General features: G+C 36.7%; 1 protein-coding gene and 1 pseudogene across 2 annotated transcripts; one reads left to right on the plus strand and one right to left on the minus strand.

The window, feature by feature from the left end:
- Window positions 1–2,041: 2,041 nt before the first annotated feature.
- LOC127624867 (glycerol-3-phosphate acyltransferase 3-like) lies at window positions 2,042–5,453 on the minus strand (annotated as a pseudogene).
- A 3,641-nt stretch (window positions 5,454–9,094) lies between these two features.
- LOC127625168 (BRCA1-A complex subunit Abraxas 1-like) lies at window positions 9,095–15,764 on the plus strand. Of its 2 annotated transcripts, none has more exons than XM_052100267.1 (9): window positions 9,095–9,287; window positions 9,440–9,530; window positions 9,666–9,702; window positions 9,817–9,883; window positions 10,001–10,194; window positions 11,783–11,902; window positions 11,993–12,077; window positions 13,515–13,629; window positions 14,183–15,764. In XM_052100267.1, exons 1-9 carry the CDS (start codon window positions 9,201–9,203, stop codon window positions 14,560–14,562), a joined length of 1,176 nt encoding a protein of 391 aa, XP_051956227.1. In that variant the 5' UTR covers window positions 9,095–9,200; the 3' UTR covers window positions 14,563–15,764. The 2 variants fall into 2 exon arrangements, with proteins under 2 accessions (XP_051956227.1, XP_051956228.1); XM_052100268.1 differs by having other exon boundaries at window positions 10,136–10,194.
- Window positions 15,765–16,430: the final 666 nt, after the last annotated feature.

Below are 16,430 nucleotides of genomic sequence, written 5' to 3' on the forward strand. Positions count from 1 at the left end.
ATAGGGTTGCGTTTGAGCTTTTCGAGCACTAAAACTCCTCCCGAGGTGCCGAGCTTTTAGAGAAAAGAGAGTCTTTAGAGACTCTTCTCCCAGTGTTCCTCTATTGATTTTTTCCTAAGAGACATATTGTACCTCAAGATCTCATGCATTAGTGTAGGAGGTCCACTCGAGTCTCAGAAAGAATTGTAGAACAATGTATTTAAAAAACATTTTGCTCTAACTAATGGTAGGTCCTCGGCAGAGGCAGGGTCATTTACCCTTCTGATGAGGTAAACCACTCAATTCCAGGCAAACTGTGATTTAAAATGATGTCTCGCTTGAACTACATTCTCCTGCAAAATGATCTAATTTAGCGATTTATTCATATTTTCTGAGTGTACTGGCATTTCATTTGTATAGATCACATAGGTAAAAACAGAAATCAGGGGAAATCTAATCAAAATACAGAGACATGGCCGGCGATCATACAGAGTCTGCGTTCAAGCCTCTGCTGGGGTCACTTCCATGGTTTTTATGATGTCGCTTTGAAATCTATCCGAATCACATTAAATTGGATATAAAGATGTGCAGACACATACATCATAGTAAATGGTGTGCAAGAGCACTGCTCGTAGAGAATCCCACCTCAACAATCAGGTTATAAAATCGGCTTCAGATCCGATTAATAATTTACAATCCTGTTAAGGGAGAACAAACATTTCTGTTCAAGCAATTTAAGTTGCAAGACTGTTATTAAAGCCCAGTGTTGCCTTTCACAGGGGTGGAGGATTGTCTGGAGATGTGCTGTAGAGAGAGAGAGAGAGAGTGATCTGAGCCTGCTCCAGCCCTCTGTGCCAGAGAATAACTATGTTCTATTTCACACTCTATGCTTTCTTTATTAAACTGCCATCACAGTAAGCACATATTGCTCACACTCTGATGTTTGAATTTACCATGGCTGCACCCTCTCCTCTTCCGATACATGGAAACTATGAGAGTTTCTGTCAAGTTTCTGCAGCAAAATGTTAGTGCCTTATGAGTTTATAATGGTGGATGTTCCAATGGAGCTCTAAGTAAAATGAGCTAGTGCTTGTGCAATCAAGAACTTAATGGTGCTTTGTGCATTACCCATCACTAATTGACAGATGGGAGACAGATTTGCCCTTTCATAGAGGGCTGAAAAGTGCTCACATGCTTAATGTAATTCTTTTGATAAAGGCTTGATAGCTACAATATGTATATTTTACGTGGTTGTTACACTGTCACAGATTTGGCTCATACTTTGTGATTAGGAATGATTTGATGAATTACCGAATTACAGATCTTTCTAAATATGATATTTACATTAATTATGTATGTAAAAACCAAAGATAAAAATTCATATTTAATTTAATTTTTTTTTATTATTGAGAAAAGGCTATCATGACAGTGTCTGACTTAGCCTGACGTGGATAAGATTTTCTTTAGTTTGGTAATTGTGACCTCTAGTGTCAACACAAGAACAGTCAACTGACCTGAGAAAAGCAGGAAGTCCTTATAGGGATAGTTCACCCCAAAATGTAAATTCTGTCTTTATTTACTTATTGTTTCTTCCATGGAACACAGATTGAGATGTTAAGTGAAACGGCAGTCTCAGTCCCCATTCACCTTTATTGAATGGAAAACAGATGCAATGCAACTGAACAGTGACTGAGATTGTCATTCTGCCTAACATCCCCTCCTGTGTTCCATGGAAGAAAGAAAGTCGTTACGGTTTGGAACAACTTGAAAGTGAGTTAATGGTGGCATAATCTTCATTCTGGGTGAACTATACTATTAACAGTGTGCAGCTCACATTCTTGAAGAGCCTTATCTGAAGCAGTCTTTAAGAAATTGTGTAACAGGAATATAATAGGATATAACCATGCCTTATAGTGGGAAAAACAAAACATACTAGCACCCAACAACATACAAGAACAAAAAACCTGGCAAAAGATTTTTCTACGAAAGAGTAATGAAACTATATATCACCACAATCTTGAATTGTTTTCACAGTATTATTATAGATTTAGGGATGCACTCAATAGAAATACAAAATATCCCAAAAGACAAAATCAAGTTTGGGATCTAGAGAAAAAGTACATTTTCCGGTTTAAAAAAAGAGCCCACTATATCAAAAGGTGAAGAATCACACAGCATCATGACTGTGTTGGTGCAAGATGAGTGATTGTGTCCGATTGCTGACCTTGAAGTGTTTCTCACGTTCAAATCAAGTTCATAAATATTGTGAGCTAAAATCTATGCAGGACCCACAGAGGTCTCGGTGCAATCCGAACCAACAATCATACTGCTGTACATCTTCTGCTGCTCCTCTTTAAATGAGTCATTCACCTTGGCTCGCTTCAGTCCTCCATCCCTGCAACACAACAATAATCTATTGTAAAAATGTTATGGACCAATATATTGACCAAGCCAAATGTATTGTCCTGTATTTGCCCATTTTGAGATTATATCTTGCTCTCTAGATATTAGCCATTGAAAAACATATTGTCCACCAAATATATACTGCCTGTATACATTCTACACATTCAATGGATTCTAAAAATTATTTCTGAGTATTATAAATAGTAATTAATCATTAATTTTACATTTAGTTGTAATTTGAAAACTTGCAATATCTGTGTAGGTACGTGTGTGTTCTTACCAGGACAAGTCCACCAGTCCTCCCTGATGTGCTATGGCTGATTTCACTGTTAGCTAAATGAACCGCATCCTCCCCATCCTATTAAAGCAAACTGAGAGTCAGATTAAATAATAAATAGGTTTGTGAAAGTGTGTGAATGGGTAAATAGTTGTAACTTCTAAAATGAAACAATGTAAGCTTCTGAACAAGACAAAAGCTAAGCAGAACTATCCAACTAGCTAGCTTATAATGAAAACCGGGTGCAACCCTTCTTGACCAGTGAATTTCTATGACTTTTCAGACATTTTTGATTACAGGAAACATATTCAAAATCATTTTGATTCAGACCGATTCACTAATGAAACCATTTAAACCCATTTGTGAACTGTTTCAACTAATTCACTGAAAAGAACTGACTCAAAACATCATTATGGCTTTCAAGAACGTTTCTCTCTACACAAGCTATTCAAAAGAGCAATATATAAACAATTAAATATTTTACACCAGAGAAAAAGTATCAGTCACCGTAAAAATGTCCATGACATTTGAGACTGTATTAATTTCCATTGATTTTCCAGGCCTGGAAAACACTGTTTTAAAATTACCTAATTGTAACACAGTTAAAGGATGGGCAAGGAGGAGGTGAGAACCGGCTTGTCCACGCACGCACGCACGCGCGCACGCACGCGCACACGCGCACACACGCACATACACACGCCGTAATTCTCTCTCTCTCGATCGTCACCGGCCGCCTTTATCCCTCACGCGCCTCATCAGGCCGATTGGGGACCTGGCGCGCGATATTCCGACCCGGCCCCGCCCCCCTCCGCTCCACACTAATATTTCCAGGTTTTACATGACCGTGGGAACCCAGCTCATTCTACTTTCTTTGACAATTCATTGACATTTAATTTATCATGTACACCACTTAATTACAGCCACTGAATACAGTATATGATAGAATCCAAAAAGTATAGTAATAAATACAGATTACTAGATTAAATGAGCACAGGTCCCTACATAAGTGCATAAATGCATGTGATTTATAGTAAATTTATCTAGAAATTATTTTAAGTAGGCATTTATGAAATCCTTTCAAATGTTGAAACACTTATTATTATGCAAATATCAAAACTCCTTTTGATAACTAAAAAAATACTGCATTCTAATTCATGTTTCTGCTAACCTGTTGAGTCATAGGTGGGAGGTACCACATGTTGCACACAATGGCCCAGCTGGTCATCATTCTGAGGAGGTAGCTCACCATTTTAAACTTGGCACTGTTCCAGAAGGCATCTCCAAACTGAGGTCATACTGAGAGATAGGAGTAAATGAGATGTTTAACTCTTTCAGAGGGTAACCCTAATGCTGTTGTAATAAAACATTTTTTACTGCATTCTTGACACTCAATACCTTGAGTGCTACTGGGTATATTGTCCCACCCATTTCAAAGCTTCCCTTTCTGAACATCATGACTGATGTATTATTAATGCAAGTACCTAAAATTAACACAAACACAGACCGTAAGGAATTTGGGACTAGGTTTAACAATTGGCATGTACTTAGCATGTGTGTGCTTGTACTTGTCACCCTGCATCCTTGGGTATGTAATCGCTTTTTCAAATTTTTCAATTGGACGGTTACTTATTTCCTTCTAAATCTGCACATAAGTTTAAACTGTTCGCCGGGTGATTAACTGGTGAGAGGTGGTGTTTTGCTGCCGTCCAGGACGCATCAGGATACCAATTTAAACCTCAAATGCAATGTGGTTTTTGACTACCTCTGTATGTATTTGTTTGTGACCTAATAACAAAATATTTCGCACACCGTTTACAACTATATTTGATACTGATAATTTGTGAAAGGATCACCAGAAACCCCCAGGAAAAAGGTGGATCCCTTTACATTGCGTAAGTTTGCACTTTATTAACATTTATACTGTATTTTTTTTAAAGAATGAAAATAAACATCAGCTGTTATATCATATCTATACCAACAGACAGTAAATAATGCATTTCTACAGACTTAGGACACAATCACATAATCTTTACCCTCTGGGAAGATCAAGATTGGCAGCTTGGTTGTATCAGCAATATGGTCTTTTAACCTGCAGAAACAGCAATAGTGAGGCTTTCCAATGAAAGAAAACAACTGAACACGCACTGTACATCGGGCTAATGAACACACATAAACATACATTCACACAAGCTGTTTAAACTCTTTGTCACCTTTTGGCAACTGCATGGCGATCTTTCACCTCTGATCTCTCAAACCACACATGGGGACAGGATCGCACCATTGAGCTCTGGATGACCCCCATTAACCCTCCATGAACTTGACCCACCTGAGAGGAATGGAACTGACTTTAAGACACCTGATACAGACTCACACATCAACACTTTGAATATTGTCAACATGACTCACCATAGCATAACATCCATTGTTTGCCAGAATGACAATGTCAATCGGGGAGGTGCGGTTGGCAACACAGATACCTCCTTTTTTTTAAGCGTTTCAAAACGTTTGACAGGTAGTGTATGTGTGGGTCAGATGTTGCCTATATTGTTGGATCCAAATGTCTTCTCAAAGATAGTAAAACCAGAACTCACCTACATTGCGGGGACCAGCCAACCTTTACAATGAGGAAAATGGCTAAATAAACATACTTAATAATGTTAATCCAACATTAATAATCCAACAATAGTAGTTCCAATTACCAGCCAGCTCAATCCAATAGCAGCCAAAGTGATCCTATGGCAAATAGCAATACAAAGATTAAATATATATAAATGGGTGAATCTCACAAAACCATATCCACCTTTCTCCCCAAAAGTACACGCACACAAAATATATGGATTATATAGGATATAGTATATATGCTGCCTTTCTGTGCTTTTTGAGCTTCAGAGTTTTGGTCACCATTCAGTTTCATTGTATGTAACTAAAGAGCTGGAATATTCTTCTTAAAATCTACATTTGTATTCAGCAGAAGAAAGAAAGTCATACATCTGGGATGACATGAGGGTTAGTAAATGATGAGAGATTTTTGGTTAAATTATTCCTTAAGCAAGAACAGTTTCCCCTAAATCATCCGGGCATTTACTTCTGAAGTTATTGTTTGTTTTTTTCCTCATTGCTGTAACACAGTAGTTCACTGTTTTCAGCATAAATTTAAGACAGTACAATACTACCATCTATATATACTTTTCATTTTAAATAATATATATATTTTTTTATTTCTTTTGACTTTGGGGTCAAATCAAGGTCATAGCCAGGAAATTACTTTTGGATGGGCCTCAATTAAAATGGAAGTTTTCGCCCAAATGTTTTTAAACCACATTTTCCTTGACAACAGAGAAGCAGCACATTCAAACAGTTCTTTGAGACTTTCAGAAATCACAAATAATTATTTATTTTTTTACTATTTTATAAGTATAGTTTAATTTGCAAAGGTTTTAGGCACTTGTGAAAAATATTGCATAGTGAGGATGTCTTCAAAAAGAATGCCTTAATATAAAATTTTCATTTATCAATTAACATAATACAAAGTCCAGTAAACATTCAAAAAAAAGCTAAATAAAATTTGGTGTGACGACCTTTGCCTTTAAAACAGCACCAGTTCTGCTAGGGACACCTGGACACAGTTTTTCTTGGTTGTTGGCAGATAGGATGTTCCATGCGTCTTGGAGAATTCGCCACAGTTCTTCTATCTATTTATGCTGTCTCAATTGCTTCTGTCTCTTCATGTAATCACAGACTGAGTAAATATTCAGTGGGGGGCTTTATGGGGGCCATGACATCTGTTGCAGAGCTCCCTGTTCTCCTATTCTAATCTTTTCTATTTGTAAAAGTAATGTTTGGGAGTCTTAAATGTATTTTTCATATTGACACTAAAGCTGAAGATATAAATTACCATCTTAAGACATATATATATATATATATATATATATATATATATATATATATATATATAAAATATATAATTTTTGGTATTTTAGATGTGTAAAATAGTTCTAGGGCATAATTGGTCAAATTATGCAAATATTTTTGAGACTGCAAGATGCTTTTTTGAGTACATTTAGATGATGATAATTCAAAATAACTAAATAAAGGGTGCATCATTTCTTTTTCATTTAAATCAGATTTGGCATTTTATAACATCTCTAGTAATCTATAAACAAATTAATATCCAATTGTGTTTGGATCTGTTAATGTGAGTACATTTATTTTTTTTATAACAAATCTTAAACAAAGTGTTTAATGGGGGCCTTTAGCCCCTGCAACAGGGGGCTTTTACCCAAAATAATATCCTTTCATATTGGACGGTTTTCATTTAATCGCCTTGAACAGAACTGAAAATACCAAATTAGTATTTTGTCTCAAAATAAAATGTGATCATTTCAGGGACTCTAATTAGCTACATAAATATGCAAAAAAAAAAAAAAAAAAAAAATCAAATTACTTCAAAATCAAACTTTAGACAAACTTTTGTTCATTTTTGTTGCTATTTAATTTTTTGGGAGAAAATTATATCAAATGTGCCTTTTATCCCGGGGAGCCTTTAGCCACGTACGTGTGAATATACTTTATGCAGAGGCCATGCAATGCATGGGGCGCTATATTAATGGGGGCACCGGCGGCCCACCAAGGGGGTTGTTGCACCCTTACCTGCATGTTTTTGATGACAGTAGCGATACCACAAAATTACCACAGTTTTACTATATAACTATAAGAATTATGGTATTTTAGCATACACTATGTGTACTGTTTATGTGAAGGTCTATTTGACGCACTGGGATAATCTCCCGCTCATGCCGAAACTCTTGCAAGAAAGTTATCAAAAACTATTATCTATACACTAAATTGTATATTTTCTTATATGATTTTGTCTGTAACTCTACAATACTAAACTAAACTGTAATGGCACCTATACAATCCTTAATGAAAACTTTTAAAACGCGAGTTGTCCATCTGTTGCTTTTCCGTTGTAAGACAATAAGACATTGCCATAACAATGTAACGACACTATCACATGAACACTAAAACAACACCAACCAAACAAGGATCGAGAATCAATTCACTCACCTTCACAATAGAGGGATAACATTAATCTCTTCATTCCAGGCGTCAGAAGTTTACATCTATGTCTGAAATACTTCTCTTGACTGGTCAACGTGTTCATCTTCCAATAATTATAACTGATGCAATAGCGCCTCCTTGTGGTGAATAGCATCTGGTGTCACGTTTCAAAACGTCATTACATTGTTTTCGCGCTGTTTGGCAACACCAATAAATATCTACCATTATTATCTACCACTATATGTACGATTTAAATGTTAAACTGTAAAGTTTACTTAAGATTTTTTTTTATAAATATATCACATTAATATTATAATAGTAACAATATGATACATTAAAAAAGGCTATAATCATATAAATATTAGAATATTAATAAATAATTATAATATTATATAAATTATATATTTGTATATATATATTGAAGTGTGTTAAAGGAATTGTTCACCCGAAAATAAAAATGATCTCATCATTTACTCCCAGATGTGCATGTGTACTTTCTTTCTTCTGCTGAATACAAAGATTTGAAGAAGAATATCTCAGCTCTCCAGGTCCATACAATACTAGTAAATGGTGACCAAAACTTTGAAGCTCCAAATTGCACATAAAGGTAGTAGCCTATAAAAGCTATATAAGTGCAGACCGATAATAGGTATCTGCAGGGCTGGATTTGTAATCTGGCATACCAGGCATTTTCCCGGTCGGCCGATGCACTATGGGGACAATCAGGGGAGGAGTGGCCATCAGAAGAACTGGGCCAGACGTGAAATGGGCCGAATGTGCCACAAAATGGCACCTCTATATGCCTAAGGGGGCAGCGATATGCAGAAAAGAGCCCCCCCTCAAACAACTTTTGGGCCAGTTTCTATGTAAAATTACAGTCAGATTTCTCTTCCCAGTCAATCCCTGGGTGTGGGTGAGAAACAGATCAATGTATTAGTCCTTTTTGGATAAATCTTCACTTTCACTTCCACATTTTTCATCTTTTGTTTTTTAGCAATTCACACAAATATTAATCAGTTTTTCATCTACACCAATCATATCACTTCAGAAGATATGGATTTAACCACTGGAGTTGTAGAGATTACTTTTATGCAGCCTTTATGTGCTTTTTGGAGCTTCAAAGTTCTGGTCACCATTCACTTGCATTGTATGGATCAACAGAGATGATATATTCTTCTAAAAAATCTTCATTCGTGTTCTGCAGAAGAAAGAAAGTCACTCAAATCTGGGATAGCACGAGGATGAGTAAATTATGAGAGTTTTCGTTTTGGGCGAACTATCCCTTTAAAATCGAACTACTCGTTATTCCGCACCACAAGGTGGCAGCATAGAAAAGTGTTCAGTTGTGTAAACTGCTATTCCGAGAATAGAGAATAAGTCAATGGAAGCGTAGAATGTTTTTATATGAAGCCCAGTAACTCTTAGCTTTAACCTAGAACTATTAAGTTGTGATAGTTACTACACGGTTTAGTCCGAAAGCATGGAGGAATACAACACCACTGTCCGTATGTCGGGTTTTATTTTGAGTTCGTTGATGTTTCACCATTTAAACAGTGATGCGGATGTGGTGAGTTTCAAAATATCCCAGTGTGACTATATGAAACTGCTGACGTTGAGTGGTTTTCCCATTAAATGTCAACCTAATTCAATAAGTAAATATGTTTGCGAAGCATTGCCTGGGTTTGCTAACTTCTGTTTATTTTTGTGCTGCGTTTACAGGAAGGTCTCATTCTTGGGGAGCGTGTCGGAGAGGAGAACTGTCGAATCACAGACTCACAGATCGATCAAATACAGTTTAAGCACACTATAAGTAAGTTGTTAACGCTTATATTTGTCACATAATAGTCACAGTCCAAACACACCAAGTTTGAGGAACTGTTGTCACAAGATGAAACCATGACAACTTCCATTTAAACACCAGTGTCGTTATTGTTTTCTTTTTCAGATATTCAAAAACACATTCCTTGTCGTAAGCTCCGTAGGTAGGCAAAATGTTTACTATTTTTCCACAAATCTGTTTTATATTAAGGTTTTACCTTCTGTCTTTTTTTTTCTTCTAAAAATGTTTATTTTCATCTACCTCATCTCTCCTAAAGTTTCTACAATAATGTTGGCGACGTGAGTGAACAGAAATTAAGACATATACTGTCTGATTACAAAGAGGTATTCACTTTTTTTCATTTAGAAATGTGTTTGGCCTATTTCGGCTGCATTTATAATAAAATGTGATGCATCAAAGAGTTCTTGTCTTACTCGTTTACCGTCTTGTCTTTTGTGGAGAATGTGATTGGTTGGTATAGACAACGAAGAAACACCAGTCAGCAAATGACTTTCATGGAACAAGTGATTCATCAGAATATGAGAAAAACTCTGTCCAATCAGGAACTTGTCTTCTTGTTGCTCACACCCTCTCAGGCAACAGCATCAGTCTCCACCCATCGCCTTGAATTCTCCACTTTCATATGGCACAGCAGGTGAGATCCAAGGATTGTACTTTCTCACAAATATAAAAGAGACTCAGGGCTTAAAGTATTCCGGCCGGGGGCCGGATTTCCGGCTTGAGGGCAGGTCCGGCCTCCGGCGCAGGCAAAATTTATTAATCAGGCTGCAAATTACAGTCGGACGCACTTTCGGCGCGGACGCGCTTGGAAAAAACGAGTGCGCCCCGCTTCCATTATGAGCGCGCATACCGCGCGGCTGCATTTGAAACTGGGAACTTGAATGCGGTTTAATATTTTCGAGTCAATTGATTTCACCTACCAATCATATGAGAGGAGCGCAGCTCTAACTAACGTCACAAGCCTATCAGAAGCAGAGCAGGGCGGGTCCTGGCAACAGTGTGATTGAGATCCATACCTCACGTTAGCGTCGTCGGTGAAAGCATGGAGCGCAGAACTCCAGAAACAACATTAGGTGACTTAATGTCATCATGGATGAAAAGAAAGGAGATGTGAGTTGGTTGATTTCGTAAATTAGCTCAGGTCAGCATAATCATATTTTCTGTCTACACCTTTTGATGTTAGCCTTACGTTGACTGAGCTAACATTAACATACACTGCTGCTAGGTAACTTCAGACTGTTAGTTAAATATTTAATGTAGAACATTCTGTGTAGCTTACTAAAAAAAACATGTGTAGGCCTACCATGAAAACGAGTCCACTTTAAACCACTTCATTTTCTGTCAGCAATGTATGACAAGTAACGTTGCAGTGTGTACGCACCTTTAGTGCTGTCAACGTTAACGTATGCGATTTCTTTTTTTTTTTTGTCCAGCTTTAATGTTTTAAAATATTTAACACAATTAACGCTGCATCCGTTCTTTGTCATTCTTTAGCTCTTATTAGTTATTAGTTTGTCCACCAAATGCTTTAAACCATTAATGTGCGACAAGACAAAAGAGAACGCACTTCAGTAAATGTCCTCCTCACACACACACACACACACACACGAGGCACAAAAAGTCGCGAACCAGTATCGAATTCTCTTTCGCGCTTGAACGAACAATAACACACACATTTATGCCAAAATGTCCGTTTTGTCGAGTATCCTCACAAGAATCAATCATTATTAACTTTAAATGAGTTAAATAAAATCTTAAATGGAAGTAAAGAGTAGTGAGAGAATGAGACGCGTGAGATCCTGTCACCAGCTGTAGATCTTAAAGTGACAGTAGCCACTAATTCTGTCTGTCAGTAAAGTTAACCAAAGAACAAAGGGAACAGAGAAAACTACTAACTACTCTTTGACTAAAGAACGCTTGTAGCTTTAATAAGGATTAATCGAATTTAATTTATAATTTATGCATTGCGGACTATTTTATAACCCTAAAATTTAGTATACTAAATAAAATATCAGTGATACTGGCCTTCATTAATAAAAAGATGCCATTAAGATACAGCCGTAATACTTAAAAATAAATGGTTCCATTTGAAGATAAGTCCGTCTCTGCAAAACAACCCCCCCCCTCAGCAATTTTTTTCACTTTAAGCCCTGGAGACTTTTAAGAACAACGAGTTCAGGTATGGCTGAAATAATCAACAACTATTCAATTTCTCCATGTAGCCAATATATAAGCATCCCCATCTTTGTGAGCAACCTGGGCAATCTTGAGCAGCAAGACTACTGGAGATTGCCAGCCATGTGTCCATCTTTAGAACAGAGTCAAGCAGTTTATAAACACAGGTACAATGGCAGGCCATATGTCGCAATCGCAAATATTATACCTTGTTTTGCTAAATCATGCGAAATCATACACTTTTTCTTCTCTGTCAGGACCAAATTCTTCTGCTCAAGGGATGATTTAAAAGAGGTCAGAAATGTTAGTGACATGAATGATGCCTTATTTGCTGAAATGCAGGTTAGTAACCTAAAGAGACATTAGTTAGCAAATATAAGCAATGCTTCATATTGTCCTGACTTGTGGTAGAGTGATATATTGGTTTTGCAATTATTCGGTGCCTATAGTTGCTTTTTGAAACTATCAGTTATCTGCAAAAATCTATAATGATATTTTTTAATATTTTATTATTAACCTCCATGTTCTTCTGTGGCCATTCCTTTATTAAAAGTAAACCTGTCATCATTGACATGTATTTCATATTTTTAATCCTTGCTTCAGTGCATTTTTATTTATTAAGACAAATGTGACTATATTGAATAATGCCCCATCAGCACATATATTTTGAATAATAAAAATCATTATTCCTAATTAGCCTTATCTTGTGATATGATATGTGTGTGTGTATATACACCGATCAGCCACAACATTAAAACCACCTGCTTAATATTGTGTAGGTCCCCCTCGTACTGCCAAATCAGCGCCAATCTACATCTCAGAATAGCATTCTGAGATGATATTCTTCTCACCACGATTGTACAGAGCGGTTATCTGAGTTAAAGTAGACTTTGTCAGTTTGAAACAGTCTGGCCATTCTCTGATGACCTCTCTAATCAACAAGGTGTTTCCATCTGCTGAACTGCCCCTCACCAAAAATCATCCATGCGATTTATCTAATCATGCCATGATTAGATAAATCGCAGTAGTGCAGTGCATAAAATCATGCAGATATGAGTCAGGAGCTTCAGTTAATTTTCACATCAACCATCAGAATGAGGAAAAAAAATTATCTCAGTGATTTGGACCATGGCATGATATTTGGTGCCAGATGGGCTGGTTTGAGTATTTCTGTAACTGCTGATTTCCTGGGATTTTCATGCTGAACAGTCTCTAGAATTTTCTCTGAATGGTGCCAAAAAAATGGACCTACACCATATTAGGCAGGTGGTTTTAATGTTGTGGCTGATCAGTGTATGTGTATGTGTATGTGTGTGTGTGTGTGTGTGTGTGTGTGTGTGTGTGTGTGTGTGTGTGTGTGTGTGTGTGTGTGTGTGTGTGTGTATATATAAGAGCTTAATTTGGTTTAACTGAGCAAAGTCTCAGTCATTTCAAAATAAAAGTTCCTGGTGTTTCGGGCTTGTTATAGTAAAAAGTCCCAATTTATGCTCCAAATATTTTTCCCCTCTATTTTTATTGGGATTTTGGTTAATCAAACTGCTTCTTGGATTTCATTCATTTTGGACTCTTGTAGCTGCTGTGCCTGTCTTTAGTAAGGAAATACTAAGAACGTTTTTGAACATTCTATAAATTGATTTGAAAAACTATTGGCCGATTAATTGGTTATCAGCCTTTTCCACCACCTACATTATCAGCAAAATCCACCTAAAATCCAAACTGAATCTCCCTAAATCATGTACAGTATAAGCAAGTTTCACATCCTTAATCATCTTTTTACAGAAAATGTGTGAGGAAGTGGAGAGGAGTGAAAGAGCAGTGGAGAAGCTTCAAGAAGACATCGCTCTACTCAAAGATTCGATGAGGAAACAGAAGAGACACTTGGAGAAGAATGAAAGTAAGATCTGGTATATGATGGGTCTGTCCTTTACTTTGAAAGTGGAGTGGTGGTGGCATTGTAGGCTAAAGCACATAACTGTTAATCAGAAGGTCGCTGGTTTGATCCCCATGGCCACCACCATTGTGTCCTTGAGCAAGGCACTTAACTCCATGTTGCTCTGGGGATTGTCCCTGTAATAAGTGCACTGTAAGTCGCTTTGGATAAAAGCGTCTGCCAAATGCATAAATGTAAATGTAAATGAAACTGTTTTCACCTGGTAGTTACATGAGTTTTAGGTGATCTGTTCAGTTGAATTACCTGTGTAAATAAGGTCAATAAAGTGAAATCTGATCTCTCAAACTACAATCAGAGGTAGTTGAAAGTGCATGTGACCACATTGCATTGTAGTGCCCACATTGTAGTGTAAACACTAATCCATCCTGATGCATTCCAGACAACAGCAAAAATACCATATTAAAATAACTTGTACCAGTACCACTAGAGGTTTTGTTCTAATGTAGCAGTTGTAACCCTGTGATTAACTTTTGTCATGTCATACTTTTTGTTTCAGCCCAGAAATGCGCCTCTCCAGAGAAACCCAAGGAGAACATTCTACTGTGTTCATCTCTGGGAACGCTGTTCCCTGATGCGCCCTTATTACGGACACAAACCCTCACTGTTCAAGGCTTCCCTGTAATAGAGCAGTGCTGTAATATCGACCATGGTATTGATATTCCCACCAAACTGCCTTTGATTGTGGAGAATCAACATACTAAGAGGAAATTCGATCAAGCCCCCAGACTCAGAAAAAAATGTCTCGTCGCTGGTTTTTCTCAAAGACTTAAAAGGAAGTGGAACTATAATGATCTCGGTGAGCCTGCCACAGAGAGTGGATCAGATACAGAGATTGATGTGAATGGACAAAGCAGAAGTAATTCTCCTGTCTTTTAAATAGTAGGACAGAGCCCATTTTAGCAGTAGAGCAATTTACCAATGACTGGAAAGTATTACATATTTTACACCTGGAGGTTGCCTTTATTTTAATATGTCTACTACTGAGCATGGATTGTGCTATTTTGTTAAAAAAAAAATACAATAAAATCTTTTTCTAAAGATGAATAATTTCCCACAAAATGTACATGGTGGTGGTGGTGGTGTGTTATTCCTTAAGGGAGTTTATGCATGCTCTCTTCAGTTACAGTAGTAGTATAGCATAATACAAAAGTATATTAACATTATTGAGCCATTGAGGTTGACAATTTTACTTTTAATTACAAGTTTGTGTTTTTAGTTTTACAAACAATAACACAGACACTTCTACATGTGACCATAACAATCTAGGACTGCAGTTGGTCAGAAGTCATATCTTTCACAAACTTGCTTCAAATGATTTAACCCAGAATAGCAATCTACTCATTGTCTAGTGCCACAAATGTCAGGGTCTTTCTTAAACTGTGGATCCTTGAGTGTGACTGATATGTAACCTGTGGCCAGAACAAAGAATTTCCTGGGTGTGTATATTTTACATCTATTGATATTTTACAAAAGGCACAAGCCTTAATTCATAATTTCAGATCTACAAGCAACAGACTGAAATTTACAAGGAAACAAGTTTCACATCTCGAAAGCAACATATAAAATAACACAGAAATTGCACATTTTAATTCTTGCTCATTGAGTGAGCTTTCTTTATTGCCTTTGATACCTCCTTTTGTTTTCGTCCACACAAGCCTGTGAGCAAAAGTTAGTGTTCTAAATAAATGCTTGAATCACATTTATGAAAAAGATTAAAGAGATGAACATTTTAACTTCTTGTCTGTTATGTGTCTGACATATACTCTGCCTGTGTGTGGTGAAATTAACTGAGACAATAGCTAGAGAGAGATTAGAAGAAAAAAAACTTTGACTCAAAACCAAATATTGATAACTAATACTCATTTTCTTATTTTACCAACCTGAACATTTTTGTAGTCTACGGATATTGCAGAGAATACAAGTTTCTGAGGTTGCTTGTATGGGTTTTCCATTTTGATGGGCTTATCAAACTATGTTGCAGTATTAGTACAAATGTGCATTCAATTAATATTATAATTTTTACTGAAATAAAAATTAATCATTTACTCACCCTTATGCCATCCCAGATGTGTGTGACTTTCTTCTGCTGAGCACAAATAAAGATTTTTAAAAGAATATACCAGCTCTATAAGTCCATAGAGTGCAAGTGAATGGGTGCCAAAATGTTAAGCTCCAAAAATGCACATAAAGCCAGCATACAGACTCCAGTGGTTAAATCCATGCAGGATCTTCTGAAGTGATTTGATAGGTGTGGGTGATAAACTCCCCACTGCAAGGTGCAATAATGCATAATGTGCATTATTGTTCTTTTGTTTTTTTGCATTATTCGTGCATATCACCACCTACTGGGCAGGGAGGGAAATTTATGGTAAAAACAGACATAAATGTTGATCTGTTTCTAACCCACACCTATCATATCAATTCAGATGATATGTATTTAGCCACTAAAGTTCTATGGATTACATTTATGCTGTGTTTATGTGCATTTTCAAATTTTGGCACCCATTCACTTGCATTGTATGGACCTACAGAGCTGAAATGGTCTTCTACAAATCTTTGTGTTCAGCAGAACTGTTCAGAGTCCTGACACTCTTGACTGTGCATACGCACTCTTTTACTGGTGTGTGTAAATTGGCGACTCTGGCTTAATGATGAACTGAACAGACTTATTATAAACTCTGATTTTCGTTTAATTCCCATTTAGAATTAAAAAAAAGTATGTATTTAAGCACTTGAAAACTATG

Source organism: Xyrauchen texanus, chromosome 31 (assembly GCF_025860055.1).
Source record: "Xyrauchen texanus isolate HMW12.3.18 chromosome 31, RBS_HiC_50CHRs, whole genome shotgun sequence".
Lineage (NCBI taxonomy): Eukaryota > Metazoa > Chordata > Actinopteri > Cypriniformes > Catostomidae > Xyrauchen > Xyrauchen texanus.